Genomic DNA, 22,235 nt, shown 5'->3' on the forward strand with positions numbered 1-22,235 from the left:
ACCACTACCAGGGTAAGGGACCCATGTTATTACTACTACAACTACTACTACTACCACCACAACCAGGGTAATGGACCCATACTACTACTACTACTACCACTACCAGGGTAAGGGACCCATGCTACTACTACTACCAGTGTAAGGTACCCATGCTTCTACCACTACCAGGGTAAGGGACCCATGCTACTACTGCTACTACTACTACCAGGGTAAGGGACCCATGCTACTACTGCTACTACTACTACCAGGGTTAGCGACCCATACTAGTACAACTACTACTACTACTACCAGGGTTAGGGACCCATACTAGTACAACTACTACTACTACCAGGTTTAGGGACCCATACTACTACTACTATGGTTAGGGAACCATACTACTACTCACCATAAATGCTGCACGGACAATGCAGACGTCAGAATGACCATGCAGCGCCTTTAATCCACAGAGACCAAGTGCCACAAAATAGGTGACAAAACGTTACAAAACCTGGCCAAATAATTTTATTTTCTCAGTCTCAAGTCTGAGACAATTTATTCTTGATCCAAAAATGTTATTGGAAGCACCGTATGTATGATGTGACACAATTGCAAAGTCTCTGGAGGCAGGCAGAGGTGAAATTGAGCTCTGTACTGCATTGCACTTCGCCTCTCAAACGGTCTAACATTGCGGGGGGGGGGGGGGTTCGGTATAGCTCCGCATTTGCGTGATTGGTTGACGATAGGTGAGGGCCAGAGGTCCTGTATAAACACGAACTCACTTCCTTGACAACTTCCTTCACAACAGCTCTGCGCTGCTTGGCGAAGTGCAAGAAGTTTGAATTGTATTTTTATTTAACCTTTATTTAACTAGGCAAGTCAGATAAGAACAAATTCTTATTTACAATGACGGCCTACCAAAAGGCAAAAGATCTGTGGGGACGGGGGCTGGGATTAAAAATAAAAATATAGGACAAAACACACAACACTACACCTAATACAACAACTTAGCATGGCAGCAACACATGACAACACAGCATGGCAGCAACACCACATGACAACAACATGGTGGCAACACAACATGGCAGCAGCACAACATCAAATTCACATTTTATTTGTCACATGCACCGAATACAACAGGTGTAGATCTTACAGTGAAATGCTAACTTTCAAGCTCTTAACCAACGATGCAGATTTAAGAAAAATAAGTGTTAAGTAAAAAATTAAAATAACAAATAAATAAAGAGCAGCAGTAAAAGAACAGTAGCAAGGCTATATACAGTGGGAACCGGTAGAGTCAATGTGCGGGGTCACAGGTTAGTCAAGGTAATTGAGGTAATATGTACATGTAGGTATAGTTAAAGTGACTATGCATAGATAATAAACGGAGAGTAACAGCAGCGTGGGGGGGGGGGACGACAATGCAAATAGTCTGGGTAGCCATTTGATAAGCTGTTCAGGAGTCTTATGGCTTGGGGGTAGAAGCTGTTAAGAAGCCTTTGGGCCTAGACTTGGTGCTCCGGTACCGCTTGCCTGCAGTAGCAGAGAGAACAGTCTATGACTAGGGTGGCTGGAGTCTGACAATTTTTAGGGCCTTCCTCTGACATCGCCTGGGATAGACGTCCTGGATGGCAGGAAGCTTGACCCCAGTGATGTACTGGGCCATACACACTACCCTCTGTTGTGCCTTGCGGTTGGATGCCGAGCAGTTGCCATACCAGGCAGTGATACAACCAGTCAGGATGCTCTTGATGGTGCAGCTGTAGAACTTTTTGAGGATTTGAGGCCCATGCCAAATCTTTTCAGTCTCCTGAGGGGGAATAGGCTTTGTCGTGCCCTCTTCACGACTGTCTTGGTGTGTTTGGATCATGTTAGTTTGTTGGTGATGTCGACACCAAGGAACTTGAAGCTCTCAACCTGCTCCACTACAGCCCCATCGATAAGAATGGGGGCGGGCTCGGTCCACCTTTTCCTGTAGTCCACAATCATCTCCTTTTGTCTTGATCACATTGAGAGAGAGGTTATTATCCTGGCACCACACAGCCAGGTCTATTTCCTCCTCCCTATAGGCTTTCTAATCGTTGTTGGTGATCAGGCCTACATGGTAGCAGAACAAAACATGGTACAAACATTATTGGACACAGACAAAAGCACAAAGGCACGAAGGTAGAAACAACAATACATCACTCGAAGCAGCCACAACTCTCAGTACTGGTGTCCATGATTGAGTCTTTGAATGAAGAGATGGAGATAAAACTGTCACGTTAGAGTGTTTTTTTCTTGCAGCTCGTTCCTGTCGCCAGCTGCAGAACTGAAAAGAGGAGTGACCCAGGGATGTGTGTGTTTTGGGGACCTTTAACAGAATGGGACTGGCAGAACGGGTGTTGTTTGTGGAAGATGAGGGCTGCAGTAGGTACCTCAGATATGGGGGAGTGAGGCCTAAGAGGGTTTTGTAAATAAGGATCAACCAGTGAGTCTTGCGATGGGTATACAGAGATGACCAGTTTACAAAGAAGTATAGAGTGCGGTGAGGTGTCCTATAAGGAGCATTGGTGGCAAATCTGATGGCCCGAATAGTAAAGAACATCTAGCCACTCGAGAGCACCCTTACCTGCCATTCTATAAATTATGTCTCCGTAATCTAGCATGGGTAGGATCATCTGAATCAGGGTTAGTTTGGCAGCTGGGGTGAAAGAGGAGCGATTACGATAGAGGAAACCAAGTCTAGATTTAACCTTTGCCTGCAGCGTTGATATGTGCTGAGAGAAGGACAGTGTACCGTCTAGCCATACTCCCAAGTACTTGGTTGAGGTGAATACCTCAAGCTCTTAACCCTCAGAGGTAGTAATCACACCAGTGGGGAGAGGGGCATTCTTCTTACCAATCCACATGACCTTTGTTTTGGAGGTGTTCAGAACAAGGTTAAGGGCAGAGAAAGCTTGTTGGACACTAAGAAAGCTTTGTTGTAGAGCATTTAACACAAGATCTGTGGAGGGGCCAGCTGAGTATAAGACTGTATCATCTGCATATACATGTATGAGGGAGCTTCCTACTGCCTGAGCTATGTTGTTGATGTAAATTGACAAGAGCGTGGGGCCTAGGGTACTCCCTTGGTGACAGGCAGTGGCTGAGACAGCAGATGTTCTGACTTTATACACTGCACTCTGAGAGAGGTAGTTAGCAAACCAGGCCAAAGACCCCCTCAGAAACACCAATTGTCATTTGCCGGCCCACAAGAATGGAATGGTCTACTGTGTCAATAGCTTTGGCCAAATCAATAAAAATAGCAGCACAACATTGCTTAGAATCAAGGGCAATGGCGACATAATTTAGGACCTTTAAGGCTGTAGTGACATAACCTGAGCGGAAACCAGATTGCATCCCAGAGAGAATACTATAGACATCAAGAAAGCCAGTCAGTTGATTATTGACAGTGAAGGCCCTGACTTCATAGATGTTTAATGCTGGGAGTCGTATGATGGTTCCCTAACCCCTGGGAGTAGTAGTATGATGGGTCCCTAACCCCTGGGAGTAGTATGATGGGTCCCTAACCCCTGGGAGTAGTAGTATGATGGGTCCCTAACCCCTGGGAGTAGTAGTATGATGGGTCCCTAAACCCTGGGAGTAGTAGTATGATGGGTCCCTAAACCCGGGGGTTGTAGTATGATGGGTCCCTAACCCCTGGGAGTAGTAGTATGATGGGTCCCTAACCCCTGGGAGTAGTAGTATGATGGGTCCCTAACCCCTGGGAGTAGTAGTATGATGGGTCCCTAACCCCTGGGAGTCGTATGATGGGTCCCTAACCCCTGGGAGTCGTATGATGGGTCCCTAACCCCTGGGAGTAGTAGTATGATGGGTCCCTAACCCCTGGGAGTAGTATGATGGGTCCCTAACCCCTGGGAGTAGTAGTATGATGGGTCCCTAACCCCTGGTAGTAGTAGTATGATGGGTCCCTAACCCCGGGAGTTGTAGTATGATGGGTCCCTAACCCCGGGAGTAGTAGTATGATGGGTCCCTAACCCCTGGGAGTAGTTTGATGGGTCCCTAAACCCGGGAGGTTGTAGTATGATGGGTCCCTAACCCCTGGGAGTAGTATGATATGGGTCCCTAAACCCGGGAATAGTAGTATGATGGGTCCCTAACCCCTGGGAGTAGTAGTATGATGGGTCCCTAACCCCGGGGGTTGTAGTATGATGGGTCCCTAACCCCTGGGAGTAGTATGATATTGGTTCCCTAACCCCGGGAATAGTAGTATGATGGGTCCCTAACCCCTGGGAGTAGTAGTATGATGGGTCCCTAACCCCTGGGAGTAGTATGATGGGTCCCTAAACCCTGGGAGTAGAATGATAATGGGTCCCTAACCCTGGGAGTAGTAGTATGATGGGTCCCTAACCCCTGGGAGTAGTAGTATGATGGGTCCCTGACCCCTGGGAGTAGTAGTATGATGGGTCCCTAACCCCTGGGTGTAGTAGTACTCCCAGGGGTTAGGGACCCACTATTATACTTCTACTCCCAGGGGTTAGGGACCCATTATCATTCTACTCCCAGGTGTTAGGGACCCATCATACTACTACTCCCAGGGGTTAGGGACCCATCATCATTCTACTCCCAGGGTTTAGGGACCCATCATACTACTACTCCCAGGGGTTAGGGACCTATTATCATTCTACTCCCAGGGGTTAGGGACCCATACTACTACTCCCAGGGGTTAGGGACCCACTATTATACTTCTACTCCCAGGGGTTAGGGACCCATTATCATACTACTACTCCCAGGGTTTAGGGACCCATCATACTACTACTCCCAGGGGTTAGGGACCCATTATCATTCTACTCCCAGGGGTTAGGGACCCATACTACTACTCCCAGGGGTTAGGGACCCATTATCATTCTACTCCCAGGGGTTAGGGACCCATTATCATTCTACTCCCAGGGGTTAGGGACCCATACTACTACTCCCAGGGGTTAGGGACCCATACTACTACTCCCAGGGGTTAGGGACCCATCAAACTACTCCCAGGGGTTAGGGACCCATCAAACTACTCCCAGGGGTTAGGGACCCATCATACTACTACTCCCAGGGGTTAGGGACCCATTATCATTCTACTCCCAGGGGTTAGGGACCCATCATACTACTACTCCCAGGGGTTAGGGACCCATCATACTACAACCCCCGGGGTTAGGGACCCATCATACTACAACCCCCGGGGTTAGGGACCCATCATACTACTACTCCCAGGGGTTAGGGACCCATCATACTACTACCCCCGGGGTTAGGGACCCATCATACTACTACTCCCAGGGGTTAGGGACCCATCATACTACTACTCCCAGGGGTTAGGGACCCATCATACTACTACTCCCAGGGGTTAGGGACCCATCATACTACTACTCCCAGGGGTTAGGGACCCATCATACTACTACTCCCAGGGGTTAGGGACCCATCATACTACTACTCCCAGGGGTTAGGGACCCATCATACTACTACTCCCAGGGGTTAGGGACCCATCATACTACTACTCCCAGGGGTTAGGGACCCATCATACTACTACTCCCAGGGGTTTAGGGACCCATCATACTACTACTCCCAGGGGTTAGGGACCCATCATACTACTACTCCCAGGGTTTAGGGACCCATCATACTACTACTCCCAGGGGTTAGGGACCCATTATCACACTAACGCCGGAAGCTCTGGACTGGGAACCATCGCCGGAAGCTCTGGACTGGGAACCGTCGTCTGGAAGCTCTGGACCGGGAACTGTCGCCGGAAGCTCTGGACCGGGAACTGTCGCCGAAAGCTCTGGACTGTGAAGGCGCACTGGAGGCCTGGTGCGTGGAGCTGGCACAGGACGCACTGAGCTGTGGAGGCGCACTGGAGACCTGGTGCGTAGAACCGGCATCAATGGTACCGGTTCGATGACACACCTCGCACGGCAAGTGCGGGGAGCTGGCACAGGACGCACTGGGCTGTGGAGGCACACTGGAGACCTGGTGCGTAGAACCGGCATCAATGGTACCGGTTCGATTACACACCACGCATGGTGAGTGCGAGGAGCTGGCACAGGACGCACCGCACTGGGGACACGCATTTCAGGGCGAGTGCGAGGAGGGGACACAGGACGTACCGGACTGGGGAGGCGCACTGGAGGCCTGATGCGTGGGACTGGCACAAGTTGCACCGGACTGATGACATGCTCCGCCAAACGCCTGCGTTGCCGCATACTCTTAGCCAACTCCATTCTCCGGTATCCCTCCTCGCACTGTTCCATTGACTCCCAGGCGGGCTCTGGTACTCTCCTTGGGTCGACCGACCACCTCTCTATCTCCTCCCAGGTTGTCACTGGCTCACTCCCTGGCTCCGCCGACCACCCCGTGTGCCCCCCCAAAAAATATATTTTTGGGGGGCTGTCTTTTGGGCTGTCTTTGTGGCCGCGAACCCCGGCGTCGTTGCTGTCCTCCCTTCTCTCCTTGCGTCTGCTTCAACAGCAGGCTTTCGTATCTTGACAAGATTTCCTCCCACGTCCAGGATATTCTCTCTTCGATCTCCTCGTAAGTCCAGGAGGCCATCTCCTCCTGGGCAGGCTGCTTGGTCCTGTTGTGGTGGGATCTTCTGTCACGATCGTTGTAATAATTGGACCAAGGCGCAGCGTGAGTAGCGTTCCACATCTTTAGTATAATGTGAAACTTAGCAAAATACAAAAACAATAAATGAACAAACGAAACGTGAAGACAGTGAAGTGCAAATAGGCACCTACACAAAAACAAGAACCCACAAACACAGGTGGGAAAATATGATCCCCAATTAGAGACAACGATTACCAGCTGCCTCTAATTGGGAATCATACAAATCACCAACATAGAAAAAATAGCCTAGAAACCCACATAGAAATAATAAACTAGAATACCCCCCAGTCACACCCTGACCTACTTCACCATAGAGAAACAATGGCTCTCTATGGTCAGGGCGTGACATACTCCCAGGGTTTAGGGGCCCATCATACTAATACTCCCAGGGGTTAGGGACCCATCATACTACTACTCCCAGGGGTTAGGGACCCATCATACTAATACTCCCAGGGGTTAGGGACCCATCATACTCCTACTCCCAGGGGTTAGGGACCCATCATACTACTACTCCCAGGGTTTAGGGACCCATCATACTACAACCCCCGGGTTTAGGGACCCATCATACTACAATCCCCGGGTTTAGGGACCCATCATACTACTACTCCCAGGGTTTAGGGACCCATCATACTACAACCCCCGGGTTTAGGGACCCATCATACTACTACTCCCAGGGTTTATGGACCCATCATACTACAACCCCCAGGGGTTTGGGACCCATCATACTACTACTCCCAGGTGTTAGGGACCCATCACACTACTCCCAGTGTTAAACACCTATGAATTTTCATTGGATGCTATTTTTATATTCAAGCACACAAGCAAGGCATGAACATGAGTCTTTACATAGAGAAGGCAGGTCTCAACTGCTTTGAGACAAAGTAACCATCCTTTGGAGATGAGACTGTCCAGATATACAGATTGAATGGAATGGCTCTAGCATGACACTATAATTCACTTACTGTAATTTATACATGTTGAACTACAAATATAAAAAAGAAAGTGGAGTTGGATTGGACACACCCTACGACAACCGGCCACCAATATAAATTGGCGGTCCTTGAAATGGAACCCACAGGGGGAAAAGAAAGAGAGGTTGACCCAGAAACACTTGGAGGTGATACCTTCAGGCAGATGAAAAACCTGCCATCTAGAAAAACCTGCTCCTGAACCTAGTGAGATGGAGGAAATTCATCAATGGCCTATGCGTCTCAAGTAAGTCAAAAATGGTAGTTACATCCGGTTTTCAACTAAATCTATCTACCGAAGTGCTAAGGATACCTGACACCTGGCAGACATTGATGTTAAATCGGACAGGTGAAAACAAGTATCCTATTGGCTTATCCAGAACATTGTATGAGGGAAGGAAAACAAGGAGAGGAAGCCACTATATACTTTTGAGACTCGCCCTGTCTGACATTGAGATGAGATTAGTACGGGCTTGTTTGACATTGCAGACGACTGCCGACTGACTGATCTACAAATCACCTTGCATCATAAATAACAACTCATTATTTGTAGATCAGTCAGTCACAATTTACCCATGATACATCACGGTTTTTATGCTCTCGAACACGGCCAATGCCTGAGAGAGGGGGATGAGGAGGGGTTGATGAGTCCTTGTGAAAGTCGCACTGCTTGTTCATGAGGGTCACTCACTGCCTTAGCTATTGGCTCAGTCTAACTATTCACAAACCTTCATGAACAAGTACATCCTTTCACCTGCCTGACTACAAGGAGTTGAAAGGTCACAGGTGTTGCTTGACTTGGGCAGGACCTCACTGGTGCTGAGTACCGGCCCCTCAGATGTTCTACTGCTTGAGGTCCTGTTCCTCTTCTTGAATATTAGCTCAAAATTATTGTGAAGCTCCTGCTCCTTTGGAACCCAAATTGAGTACCGGAACCTATTTCAGCCCAAGTCAAGCACTGGTCACAGGAAGGATTATGTGAGAGGCAGACATGTTCTGTAGACACTGGTTTCATTTCACACATAGAGAGTTCACAGAATAAATTAAACATCTTTCATGGGGTGTTTCTGACATCTGACTCAAGGTAGAAGTTGCCCTTTGACACAGACCCAGGATCAGCTTAAAACCTCTATCTCTTGTTTTAGGGTGTCTATCTCTGACCCCTGTCAAAGCCCTTCACCACACCTTCCTCCACCGAGAAAGCCAAACAGGGTCAGTATATCCTTAAACAACCACCAGCTTACTGTCCTCAAAACTGACCTTAGAGACAGTTGAAGTCAGAAGTTTACATACTCTTAGGTTTGATTCATTAAAACTTGTTTTTCAACCACTCCACAAATTTCTATAGTTCTGGCAAGTCGTTTAGGACATCTATTTTGTGCATGACACAAGTCATTTTTCCAACAATTGTTTACAGACGGATTATTTAACCTATAATTCACTGTATCTGTCATAACAGTCGTATTGAGGTGACCAAAACGCAGCGGGTATAGTGATCATCTTATTTTATTACTTACTAAATAAAGTGAACACTTAAATGAAAACAATAAACGACAACCAACAGTTCTATAAGGTAACCCAACTATACAGAAAGCAACCATCCACAAAACACAAGTGAAACGAACACAACTAAATATGGCCTCCAATTAGAGACAAACAACAACCAGCTGCCTCTAATTGGAGGTCATTGCCAAAAACCAACATAGAACTCGAATAAACAATGAAATATAAAACATAGAACAAAACCCCAAAAACATCAAAACACCCAAAACAAACACCCCCTGCCACGCCCTGACCATACTACAATGACAAATAACCCCTTTTACTGGTCAGGACGTGACAGTATCACAATTCCAGTGGGTCAGAAGTTTACATACACTAAGTTGACTGTGCCTTTAAACAGCTTGGAAAATTCAAAAAATTATGTAATGTTTTAGAAGCTTCTGATAGGCTAATTGACATAATTTCAGTCAATTGGAGGTGCCTCTTTGCTTGACATCATGGGAAAAAATGGTAGACCTCCACAAGTCTGATTCATCCTTGTGAGCAATTTCCAAACGCCTGAAGATACCACGTCCATCTGTACAAACAATAGTACGCAAGTATAAACACCATGGGACCACGCAGCAGTCATACCACTCAGGAAGGAGACGCGTTCTGTCTCCTAGAGATTAACTTACTTTTGTGTGAAAAGTGCGAATCAATCCCAGAACAACAGCAAAGGACCTTGTGAAGATGCAGGAGGAAACAGGTACAAAAGTATCTATATCCACAGTAAAACAAGTCCTATATCGACATAACCTGAAAGGCTGCTCAGCAAGGAAGAAGCCACTGCTCCAAAACCGCCATAAAAAAAGCCAGACTACGGTTTGTAACTGCACATGGGGACAAAGATCGTACTTTTTGGATAAATGTCCTCTGGTCTGATGAAACAAAAATAGAACTGTTTGGCCATAATGACCATCGTTATGTTTGGAGGAAAAAGGGGGAGGCTTGCAAGCCGAAGAACACCATCCCAACCGTGAGGCATGGGGGTAGCAGCATCATGTTCTGGGAGTGCTTTGCTGCAGGAGGGACTGGTGCACTTCACAAAATAGATGGCATCATGAGGAAGTCAAATTATGTGGATATATTGAAGCAACATCTCAAGACATCAGTCAGGAAGTTAAAGCTTGGTCGCAAATGGGTCTTCCAAATGGACAATAACCCCAAGCATACTTCCAAAGTTAGCTTAAGGACAACAAAATGGCTTAAGGACAACAAAGTCAAGCTTTCGGAGTGGCCATCACAAAGCCCTGACCTCAATCCCATTGAAAATGTGTGGGCAGACCTGAAAAAGTGTGTGCGAGCAAGGAGGGCTACAAAACTGACTCAGTTACACCAGCTCTGTCAGGAGGAATAGGACAAAATTCACCCAATGTATTGTGGGAAGCTTGTGGAAGGCTGCCCGAAACGTTTGACCCAAGTTAAACAATTTAAAGGCAATGCTACCGAATACTAATTGAGTGTATGTAAACTTCGGACCCACTGGGAATGTGATGAAAGAAACAAAAGCTGAAATAAATCATTCTCTCTACTATTATTCTGACATTTTACATTCTTAAAATAAAGTGGTGATCCAAACTGACCTAAAACAGGGAATTTTTACTAGGATTAAATGTCAGGAATTGTGAAAAACTGAGTTTAAATGTATTAGGCTAAGGTGTATGTAAACTTCCGACTTCAACTGTATATGTGAGGGGACAACTTACAAATCTGAATAGCAATAATAAGGCAGAAAGGTGCTAAGGCACTGCCACTTGCAGCATCATAACCCTAGACCAGTATCCTGTGGGAATGTAAGAGCCTTAATAACCACTAGAACAGATCCCATTGTCTTTCCAACCACAGTTGAATGTACACAAGTACATTTAGGGCATAATCTGACATTAGAGCAGTGATGTATATTTTGTCTCCATCACTTTTTTTGTATGCTGCATGTCATGCCTTGGATGAAGAAGAAGAAGATGATGATGATTATGTTTATACAGTCAGGTGCAGGGTTGAGAGCTTGGGTGGTTCACTCTGGTCTTACATCAAACAGTCAGTATGGATAATGCCTTACCTAAACTACATATAACTGGAAGCATGTTACTCATTTGATTGTAAATCCCATCATCCTTATAAGAAAGGGACTGCTCTACATTCAATAATATAAAATGAAATCAATTACTGCCACTCCTGCCATTCCAGTTCCGGGGCACATATCTAGCCTACAACATGTTATGCATTCACATGAATAAACTTAGATGACAACATTGTGGGTGCATTTCTAAACATGTTTATATTTATAGCATGTAGCAGAAGAATGCCTGGACGTGTTGTCCTCTGATCGCATTTCTCGGTCTGAATGCAAAAGAAGATTAATCTAAGAATATGCCTATATGAATTCCCTAGAGAGGCATTGGTTGATATAAGAGAAGTAGCGGTATTGATTCTTATATCAATTCTATTTCTCAGTAATCAATTTGACGGTGGGCACTAAGTGAGGCAATACTGACGTCAACAACCTATCTTGATGCACGAAAAACACCCCCTGACTGGCAGTTCTAATGGCCAATCGCATTGTCTATGGTCGGGGCTCTTTAAAGTGTCTACTAATAGGCATTGACTGAAGGAGGGGGAAGATCCTGTGAGTGTTAGAATGATGTTAGGTTGTCATGTCGTAACCAACAGAAGGTTATGAGTAAAAAAAAAAGGATTATTTGATCATCTGACTTATTTTGCGTAAAGGGAAGAGATATGGAATGAGTCGGATAGCACATACGGGAGTCTTGTGTTGTTTTTATAGACATTATTTTGACATTTTTAATATTTGTGGTGATCGGCGAAACACCTCGATTCACGAATAGGTCGTTCAACTCGCGATGCTGGACAGATCGCTGCATCATCATGTTGCTTCCGAGTTAGCGAAACAAATCACAAGTTAAACCAGGGGAATAGTGAGTCGTCGTCATTTAGCTACAAAGACTACCCGACAATTGCAATTGTAAACAGAAAAGGATAGATACATCTGTTGATTTGGCTTGTTGGCACTTCGGTGATACATTGTCGCGCCCAGTGATGTGAAATAAGAAGATAAATAGCTGGTTACATTGTATCACTTGTTTATGCGATATTTCTCATTTGTTATTGGGTGGGCGCGATTATAATTTGCCAACATCTTCATTATGGGCATTTGGGATAATGAAGAATCAAAATGCATTTTCTTTCAAACCAACTTTGCCACTGAAATATAGTCTATCCAGACCTACATTATAAAAATCTGGAATATAGTATTTACTTTTTTTTTGGCAACGTCATCATCAAATAATCTATTGGAATTGTCAAGGAAGTGCACGCTTAGTCTCTGTTGGATTACCCCGGTTTGTGTAGGATATCTACTTTGACTCTGGATGAGACTGCTCTGTTCGGGTTATGATCATGACCCAGGAATGTATGGATGATCGCCAAAGAGATGCTGACTTCATGGAAATATGCTGGTGACATTTCTCCTATTCAAACAAATCAGCTACATAGTTCTTGTGCTGCAGACTGTTATTGGATACTTTTTGATTATAGTGGCTAAGCGTGCCACAATGTCTCAGTGAATGGTTTTAACCACGATGGAATGCAACATAAATAGCATCTCCAAATAGGTTGCCAATATGTTAATTTGAAAGTTTCATAGGTCTATTTCATCCTATGTTTTCCTGGCCCGTCTTTAATATTTTGTCACTGGCCACTACTGTCACCGCATCCACGTGGAGTTGACAACACCTGACACTTGACAACTTTTGGGTCGAGGAAACGTGCAACCGTAACGCACAGACGGCTCCCTCTGCTGTAATCCCCAGAACGGTGCAAGGGACATAGCTTTTGTTTTTGCTTTCGGACGGCGGAGAGGAAGAGGGATAGACTCAATAAGGAAAAAGTAGCTTACAGCAGATACAAAAAAGAAGTCCGGCTAAAATGGCCGGGGACTGCAACTATAAAACACAATACGCGAATGATGACACATTTTCTCCATCCAAATTACCCGACCGAGTGCGGATGCTCACGGGGGAGCCCGACGCCGCCCGTGCTCAGACGGGGCGTAAATCCTTGGGTTGCTCGCCAAACTTCGAATTGATTGACGGACTGCTGTACCGTAAGAAGTTGGAGAGAGGCTTCATCCATTACCGGGAGGTGCTTGACGAGGACCGACGTTTCGGGGCGATCGCCACTTTCCACCGGCGACGGCCAGGCACGCGCCACCACTCCCTGGAGGACACGTACAGATCAGTGGCCGAGAACTACTGGTGGGAGGGTGAGTGTGGACTCGTGGGATGGTTCGTTATTATCGATCTTCCGTGGCATTGTTACACAGGACAATGATAAAAACCACTTGGGATGTTCCTCAAACTGGCCTATAGACCAAAATATGTCAGTATAATGTTATTGTGAGGCTTGGTATAGGCTGTAATTTAAACACATCTAACGCTCTCTCTATTGCGACTGACTTCCCCTATGTTGCTTCTCTATAATCTAGTGTAAACAATGTATTTCTCTATTCTCATCACAAGTGCAGGCGTTAGACAGAGGTGTTAATATAATGCGCCATTTGTCATTTACATTTGAGTCATTTAGCAGATGCTCTTATCCAGGGCGATTTGCAGGCGCAATTAGGACTAAGCTTCTTGCTCAAGGCCATGTCAACAGATTTCCCCCCTAACTATTCTGCTTGGAGATTCGAACCAGTGACCTTTTGGTTACTGGCCCAACACTCTTAACCCCCAGGCTACTTTTAGTCAGAAAGATAATGTTGAACTACATTGAAGAATGACTGGTCTTGTTTTGCTGTTCAGAAACATTAGGACCCTTTTGGTGGTCAAACACTGCTTGTGTAATATGGTTTGTTTTGTGAATAAAATATTGGATATGATGATCATTGAAATAACATACATTATTGATTCATCCTCAGGGATGTACTTTCAGATCCGAGACTTTGTGCTGGAATGTCCAGAGTGCCTTGAGCAGAGGAACAAGAGACCCACGGTAAGAGATGGTACACTAGAACATCAGGTGATCATCATCAGAGTATGTGAGTGGAGCTGGAGCGGAGCCTGCTCCATTTGACAGGAGCGTGGAGCGAGATTCCCAAAGGCTGGAGCGGAGCCTGCTCCATTTGACTGGAGCGTGGAGCGAGATTCCCAAAGGCTGGAGCGTCGCCGTTACAATTCCGCTCCAGTAGCGCTCACTTCATGAGCTCAGGGCATGCCTGGCCCAGCATGCATTTGTAATCTACTTGTGTGCTGCTTTAGCTACTGTCATGGAGTTGGCTAAATATTTTCATAAAGAAACTGATAAAACGCACAGGTGCCAAATCAAGGTAACAAAGATGAGAACCAAGAGCAGTTTTTCTATTTAATTCTAAGTAAGTCACAGCCTTATGAGCAATTTACAGACTATAATGATTTAATACAACAAAATGTTGTTTAAATGCTGAGCACTTTATGTAGCTACCAGCCTAGTGTCTCACTCATAAATGCTTCACAAGGTATTTCATTGTAGGCTATAGCATTGAAATAATATATCCTAAATAATTCATTACCTATTTAGAGTGTTTATATGATGTTTAATACAACATGTAGACTATTTGAAATGATGAGCGCTTCTTACATTCACCTTTTCATGTTTATTAAAATCATCTTCATTGAAATCATATGGTTTGGTTTCAATACCAAATGGTAGCTCCAGGTAGTCACAAAAATAGAAGGGTGTTGTTTAAATTGTGATTTTCATGAATGAAGCGAATTCGGAGCAGCAGTTATTTTTCGTATGAGCGCCAAGCGTTTGGAAAGGATGTGGAGTGCTGGAGCGATAAGCGGAATTTCCCACTGCTCAACACCACTCACATTCTCTGGACAGCACTGATACTGAATTGTGATCTTCTCTCACTCACATGTTCAATCTTTTCATACTTCTGTCTCTCACGTTCTCTTTTCTTCAATCGTGTTCTCACAATTATTGGTGTCTCTTTTCCTCCTCTCATGCTAACTCTCTCCAACAGAAGCGTGTGGGCGAGAGCCGTCTCTCTCAGACAATGATGTCACACAGCCGTGACGTGCTGAATAAGCTGAGGAGCCAGCGGGAGGCTGGACTGTTCTGTGACATCACTCTGAGGACAGACGGACGCTCTTACTCCGCCCACAAGGCAGTGCTGGTGGCAGTGAGCGAGTACTTTCAGGAAGTATTCACTGAGATGGACTCCGCCCCTAGCGCCAGGTCTGACATTGACCTCACAGGTATGAAACGGTCACACACACGCCTCTCTGAACGGGGTTGTTTCTTTATCCATGTGTTTCTTTTTTCTTCCATCTACTCTGCTCTCCCATTTTGAGAATGCCCATGTTGTTTTGGCATGGACATGACGACTACTCCTTTGAAATGAACTCGACACCACTTTCTACCTCACTTTCTTTTCCACTTTTCCACTCCATCATGTTTGGTCTCCTTCCACTGCTTCCCTTGATCTTCTCAGCATCTGTTTTTGGGGCTAGGGCTGATGTTTGTGCCTATATTGATTCTCTCTTAATTTAATCTATCTTTCTCGCTCTCGCTCTCTTTCTCTCCCTCTCTCTTTCTCACTCTCTCTCTCAGATAAAAAATTCAATCTCACAACTTTTTAGCTTTCACTTCCTGTCTAATCACCTCCCTCTCCCTGCCCTGTAGGTTTCAGTGAGTCTAGCCTGGTGTCTCTGCTGGACTTCTCCTACTCCTCTACTCTGTGTGTGTCTGAGGAGGACCTGTCAGAGGTCAGCACTATGGCCCGTCATCTGGGCATGTGGCCTGCCGTGGAGGCCTGCACGGCCCTCCAGAGGGAGCAGGCGGACCACAGGGAGAGGTTGGCTGGGGGAAGAGGGGTGAGGGGTTTGGGTGATGGCTTCAGACTGATTCTGGATCAGTCCGATGAGTCGGGGGAGGAGAGCCCCACCAGACGGTCGCCCCGTCGCCCCCTCAGACCCAGCCCCCACCCTCCAGGGCGGAACGGCCTCCCCCTCAGCCCCATGCACAGGATGAAGCTCATGGACTTCAAATCCCCCTCCTGTAAAATAACCTCTTCCCCCCGAAAAAATGTCCCCTCCACCCCCCGCTCCCGAAACGTCCCCACTTCCTCCTTGCCCCACACATGTACCCGTCTCCTCCGCTCCACTCCCGGTGCCGCCAAGGAGGTCCAGAGTATGCTGCCCAGGACAGAGAGCCCTCCTCAGGGCCAAAAGCCACCCCCAGTCCCCCGTCCTGCCTCCACCTCCTCCAGACAGAGGGCTTGCTCTGAGGCCAACATAGTGAGGGTGGAGGAGGAAGATGAGAAAGATAATTTCAGAGCGCTGGAGAAGTACCGGCTGATGAGCGTGCTCGGGTTACAGAGGACGTCCCTCCTCCCCAGACCGGAGGATCTGATTGGCTGGAGGCAGAAGAAACGGCTCCGGAAGCTGAAAGTCAATAACTATTCGCTGACTAAGCGGAGGAAACCCCGACCACAGGGGTTCGGGGGGCTGCCCCTGTCCCTCCCTCTCTGCACCCCTGCCAATGCCCACTTATTGAACAGGATCATAAAGAAGGAGCCTGTGTACCCAATCAGCATGGAGGACAGGAGACTGAAGAGATCCAGGCAGCCCCGTCGTTTTCCGCCCAGCGACAGGAGCATGCGCAGTAAAGTGGCATTACCGGACCTGCTGCAGCCCGTGTCCAGGCCAGCCTACGGCGGCAGGGATCTCAGGCGTTCTGTCAGGGTTGAAGAGGTCAGCCATCCCCCTCCGCACCTCCCGCCCCGCTCTGGGAACGTCAGAGTTCCAAAGCCCAAGAGGAACATCTCTGCTCTCAGGATCAAACCGGAACATGCCGACTACGCCATCTCAGCCCCGCCCCTCCCCTCACATGGCCAACGCCCAAACACACACATCCCCCCTCCCAGGGCCCACCCCAGGAACAAGGTTACCATGGAGACTGTCAGGGTGCTCCGCTACAACAGCGGGCGTCTGTTGGCCAAAGCCAAGCCGGAGCAGAGTGGCATGAAAGAGGCTGGGAGAGCCCAGCATAAGCCCAAAGAGAAGAGCAGGAGGACAGGGTGCAACCAGGGAGCAAGGGGGGTCAAGGAGAGAGGGCCTGGAGCTCTGAGCAGAAGGAAAAACAGCAGCATCCTCAGCCCTGACCCTGTCCCTCCTCCCCTCCATAGCCATCCTCTGTACAGGGTCATTAAGGAGGAACCAGCAGACCCTCTACCTGTGGTGGGACCTTTCCCCGAGCCGCCCTCCCCAGAGCTGGGCAAGAGGCAGATCAAGCCCCCTGTCAAGCTTCTAGATCCAGGCTTCCTCTTCAGCTTCTGCCGGCCGTCTGGAGGGCCCATGGTGGGGGTGAAGAGGGAGGAGGAGAGTGTGGATATCTGCCTAACACGATCTGTCTCGAGGGGGGAGAGGTTAGGTCCCGGGGGAGGCCCGGACAGGGTCCTGAGGGCCAGAGGAGGCCCCCCCACTTTGCCCATGGTGAAGAAGGAGCGGGAGGAGAGGAGTGTGAACCAAAGTCAAACCAAGAGGCAGGGGCCACCAAGGGCTGTCAACTTTCACCAACACAAGGCCCCCCACCTGGTTAGAGCCACAGGGTCAAAGGGTGCACGCACGGCACGGGACATACCAAAGGTACACACCAGGGATGCATAGTATAGCTGTTCTTGCACATTCTCTCCTATTATTTGGGACAAGTTTCAAGTGGGCTGCTGCTGTTCTCTGTCCTCATCTTATTTCTGTCAACTTCACTAACAAGAAAACACAAGGTACTGTAGATGAAAGAAATATCATAGGTCTACTGAAGGACATTCACCTGGCTAATTCTCTGAAATCAGTTCAGATCAAGGGAAGGAGGCAAGGAAAGGAAGCCAGTTTGAAACTATTGATATGCAGCCATGCTTTCCTCCACAGTTCTCCTGAGGATTTTAGGAGAGGAGTGGTAGAGGGGAGGTCAGGGGTGGGTGGAGTTAACCGTTATCTTTCCATAACACCATTTATCAGACTGAGGATTCAGTCAGGGGTTAAATGGCTGAACCAATCCTGGTCTGAGGGGAAAGGGGGTCTAATCATCAGTCACACTGTTGGTTTTCTTTGGTAACTAACGGGAGCATTGCTTTCACACTGTTAAAAATGTTGACACTACTTTAATGCTCTCTTAGATTACGTTGGGAAATGTTGGATCTGGGCTAAGGATACATGCTTCTTACTTTTGGAGACTAAATTGAGTTGGATAACATTCCATATTGATTGCTTCGCCTACATATATCATCAAGTTACAATATGTAATGACCATGTAACTGGGTGTACAGCAAAAAAGATCACAAAGGCATCTAAAGAAATCCATGTGTGTTCCTGAATGTTATCTAACAGAATGGACTCTTCTCCCTCTCTCTCCACAGAAGCAAGCTAAGCCCCTCCACCTGCCTAGCCGAGGCCCCGCCCTGTTGGACTCGATCTGCCGGGCGCGGCTCAAGCAACTGCGGAGTCCTCGCAGTCAGGCCCCCAAGGCCAAGTCATCCCACGTCTGCCTGCAGTGCCGGGCCTCCTACAAGGACTGTAACGGCCTCCTCATGCACCGCATCAGGCACATCGAGGGCAAGCACTGGCCTTGCCCTGTATGTACTGCAACTGGAAACCAAACTACTACTGTCTTCTCCTACCCCTACCCCCCTCACCCCTTTCCTAACCCCCACCCATGCTTCTACCCCCACCCCTTCTCTAAACTCCTGCCCCTAGCCCCCTCATTCCTCACCTCTTTACTATCTGCTGGTATTGAAACCCCGCCTCCATCTCTGCCTGGCCTGTAACTATGAACTGGTATGGTATTGAACCCCCCCTCCCTCTCTGCCTGGCCTGTAACTATGAACTGGTATGGTATTGAACACCCCCCCCTCCCTCCCTCTCTGCCTGGCCTGTAACTATGAACTGGTATGGTATTGAACACCCCCCTTCCATCTCTGCCTGGCCTGTAACTATGAACTGGTATGGTATTGAACCCCCCCCCTCCCTCTCTGCCTGGCCTGTAACTATGAACTGGTATGGTATTGAACACCCCCCCTCCCTCTCTGCCTGGCCTGTAACTATGAACTGGTATGGTATTGAACACCCCCCCCCTCCCTCTCTGCCTGGCCTGTAACTATGAACTGGTATGGTATTGAACACCCCCCTTCCATCTCTGCCTGGCCTGTAACTATGAACTGGTATGGTATTGAACACCCCCCCTCCCTCTCTGCCTGGCCTGTAACTATGAACTGGTATGGTATTGAACACCCCCCCCCCCTCTCTGCCTGGCCTGTAACTATGAACTGGTATGGTATTGAACACCCCCCCTCCCTCTCTGCCTGGCCTGTAACTATGAACTGGTATGGTATTGAACACCCCCCTTCCATCTCTGCCTGGCCTGTAACTATGAACTGGTATGGTATTGAACCCCCCCCCCTCCCTCTCTGCCTGGCCTGTAACTATGAACTGGTATGGTATTGAACACCCCCCCCCTCCCTCTCTGCCTGGCCTGTAACTATGAACTGGTATGGTATTGAACACCCCCCTCCCTCCCTCTCTGCCTGGCCTGTAACTATGAACTGGTATGGTATTGAACCCCCCCCCTCCCTCTCTGCCTGGCCTGTAACTATGAACTGGTATGGTATTGAACACCCCCCCCCCTCTCTGCCTGGCCTGTAACTATGAACTGGTATGGTATTGAACACCCCCCCTCCCTCTCTGCCTGGCCTGTAACTATGAACTGATATGGTATTGAACCCCCCCCTCCCTCTCTGCCTGGCCTGTAACTATGAACTGATATGGTATTGAACACCCCCCCCCTCCCTCTCTGCCTGGCCTGTAACTATGAACTGATATGGTATTGAACACCCCCCTCTCTGTGTGTTGTAGCTGTGCAGTAAGACGTTCTTCAGGATGAGGAATGTGAAGAACCACATCCGGACCCACGACCAAAGGCTGTATAAGTGTCGCAGCTGTATGGCTGCATCCTGAGAGCTGACTAGGGAGGGAGGTGAGTGTCCCTCTTAAGGGCAAGACAAACCATAACCGACATCGGCCGTGCTCAGTAGATCACCTATTGGTGTCGACTCAACATGTAGAATAGTCGGGAAATGAACACAAAATGGCAGCTGATGTTCTGAAGTCAGAGGTGACATGACGGCCACCCGCTGCCTTTAACTGTTCTACTGGGGTTGTTTTGTCCTTTAAGTGTACAGTATTGACATACTGTACATACTGCTCCTATCAGTGAAGTTTGCCTTTTATGATTGAATTCCTGTCTGTTGTGCGTTGTTGGACTAACTCTCCAGTTCCCTAACTGTCCTGTTTGTGTTTTAAGGGTTGAAGCTGTCAACATTGAGTGACGTGATGAAGAGAGTAGAGCACATTGTTGAATTGCAAGCTGGTACATGCTATGCGTCCATCACATCCAAGCACAAGGCTCCCAGGAAAGATGTAATTACTATGACGTTGATTCTTGTTATTTAAATAACCAAACTTAAATTCTCGTTTGCATTTTCAGTAGCTACATGGGTTTCAACTTGAACTTTACACTCAGGGGGTGGGGCAACTGTGACGTCACTGTATTTAAATGGTTGACGACGTCACAGTTTATGTAAATGAGAAATGTGTAGAATTGAAATGACAGAAATGTATTATGACAATGATAATTATTACCACTATTGTTATTTCTATCATTATTTTACTATGTATAGACTGAATCTTTGAGTGCACTTATACACGACATCACCAAAAGTATGTGGACACCCCTTCAAATTAGTGGATTCGGCTATTTCAGCCACACCCGTTGCTGACAGGTGTATAAAATCGAGCACACAGCCATGCAATCTCCATAGACAAATATTGGCAGTAGAATGGCCTTACTGAAGAGCTCAGTGACTTTCAAATCAAATTTTATTGGTCACATACACATGGTTAGCAGATGTTATTGCAGGTGTAGCAAAATGCTTGTGCTTCTAGAGCCGACAATGCAGCAATATCAACAAGTAATCTAACAATAAAAAAACGAAATACTGCATAGTTTCCTAAGGACTAGAAGCGAGGTGACCCCCTCTGTCGGCGCCATCGTGCTAAACGTGGAACCGTCATAGGATGCCATCTTTCCAACATGTCAGTTTCTGCCCTACTAGAGCTGCCCCAGTCAACTGTAAGTGCAGTTATTGTGAAGTGGAAACGTCTAGGAGCAACAACGGCTCAGCCGTGAAGTAGTAGGCCACACAAACTCACAGAATGTGACTGCTGAAGCACGTAAAAATTGTCTGTCCTCAGTTGCAACACTGAGTACCAAGTTCCAAACTGCCTCTGGAAGCAACGTCAACACAAGAACTGTTCGTCGGGAGCTTCATGAAATGGGTCTCCATGGCCGAGCAGCCGCGCACACACAAGCCTAAGATCACCATGTGCAATGCCAAGTGTTGTCTGGAGTGGTGTAAAGTTTGCCGACATTGGACTCTGGAAACACGTTCTCTAGAGTCTTTTTTTTTTTTTTTTTTTTAACTAGGCAAGTCAGTTAAGAACATATTCTTATTTACAATGACGGCCTAGGAACAGTGGGTTATCTGCCTTGTTCAGGGGCAGAACGACAGATCTTTACCTTGTCAGCTCGGGGATTCGATCTAGCAATCTTTAGTTTACTGGCCCAACGCTCTAACCACTAGGCTACCTGCTGCCCTGGATGGTGAATCACGCTTCACCATCTGGTCCATCGGACTGCCAATCTGGGTTTGGGGGATGCCAGGAGAACGCTTCCTGCCCGAATGCATAGTGCCAACTGTAAAGTTTGGTGGTGGAGGAATAATGGTCTGGGGCTATTTTTCACGGTTCAGGCTAGTCCCCTTACTTCCAGTGAAGGGAAATGTTAACGCTACAGCATACAATGACATTCTAGACTATTCTCTGCTTCCAACTTTGTGGCAACAGTTTGGGGAAGGCCCTTTCCTGTTTCAGCATGCCAATGCCCCCATGCACAAAGCGAAGTCCTTACAGAAATGGTTTGTTGAGATCGGTGTGGAAAAACTGGCGTGCACAGAGACCTGACCTCAACCCCATCGAACACCCTTGGGATGAATTAGAACACTGACTG

General features: G+C 47.4%; 1 protein-coding gene across 1 annotated transcript; it reads left to right on the forward strand.

The window, feature by feature from the left end:
* The first annotated feature begins 11,706 nt into the window (after window positions 1-11,706).
* Window positions 11,707-21,147, forward strand: LOC106586635 (uncharacterized). Its single transcript, XM_014174131.2, has 7 exons — window positions 11,707-13,395; window positions 14,050-14,123; window positions 15,139-15,373; window positions 15,801-17,764; window positions 18,532-18,747; window positions 20,024-20,144; window positions 20,472-21,147. The coding sequence occupies exons 1-6, from the start codon at window positions 13,059-13,061 to the stop codon at window positions 20,123-20,125; spliced, it is 2,928 nt and encodes a 975-aa protein (XP_014029606.1). The 5' UTR covers window positions 11,707-13,058; the 3' UTR covers window positions 20,126-20,144; window positions 20,472-21,147.
* The last annotated feature ends 1,088 nt before the right edge of the window (window positions 21,148-22,235 follow it).

The sequence above is a fragment of the Salmo salar genome, chromosome ssa25 (genome assembly GCF_905237065.1).
Source record: "Salmo salar chromosome ssa25, Ssal_v3.1, whole genome shotgun sequence".
Lineage (NCBI taxonomy): Eukaryota > Metazoa > Chordata > Actinopteri > Salmoniformes > Salmonidae > Salmo > Salmo salar.

Coding starts and splice junctions, on each gene's coding strand:
- LOC106586635 (XM_014174131.2), top strand. CDS start 13,059: ATGGCCGGGGACTGCAACTATAAAACACAATACGCGAATGATGACACA. Junction 14,124..15,138: donor AGAGGAACAAGAGACCCACG/GTAAGAGATGGT, acceptor TCTCTCCAACAG/AAGCGTGTGGGCGAGAGCCG. Junction 15,374..15,800: donor GTCTGACATTGACCTCACAG/GTATGAAACGGT, acceptor CCTGCCCTGTAG/GTTTCAGTGAGTCTAGCCTG.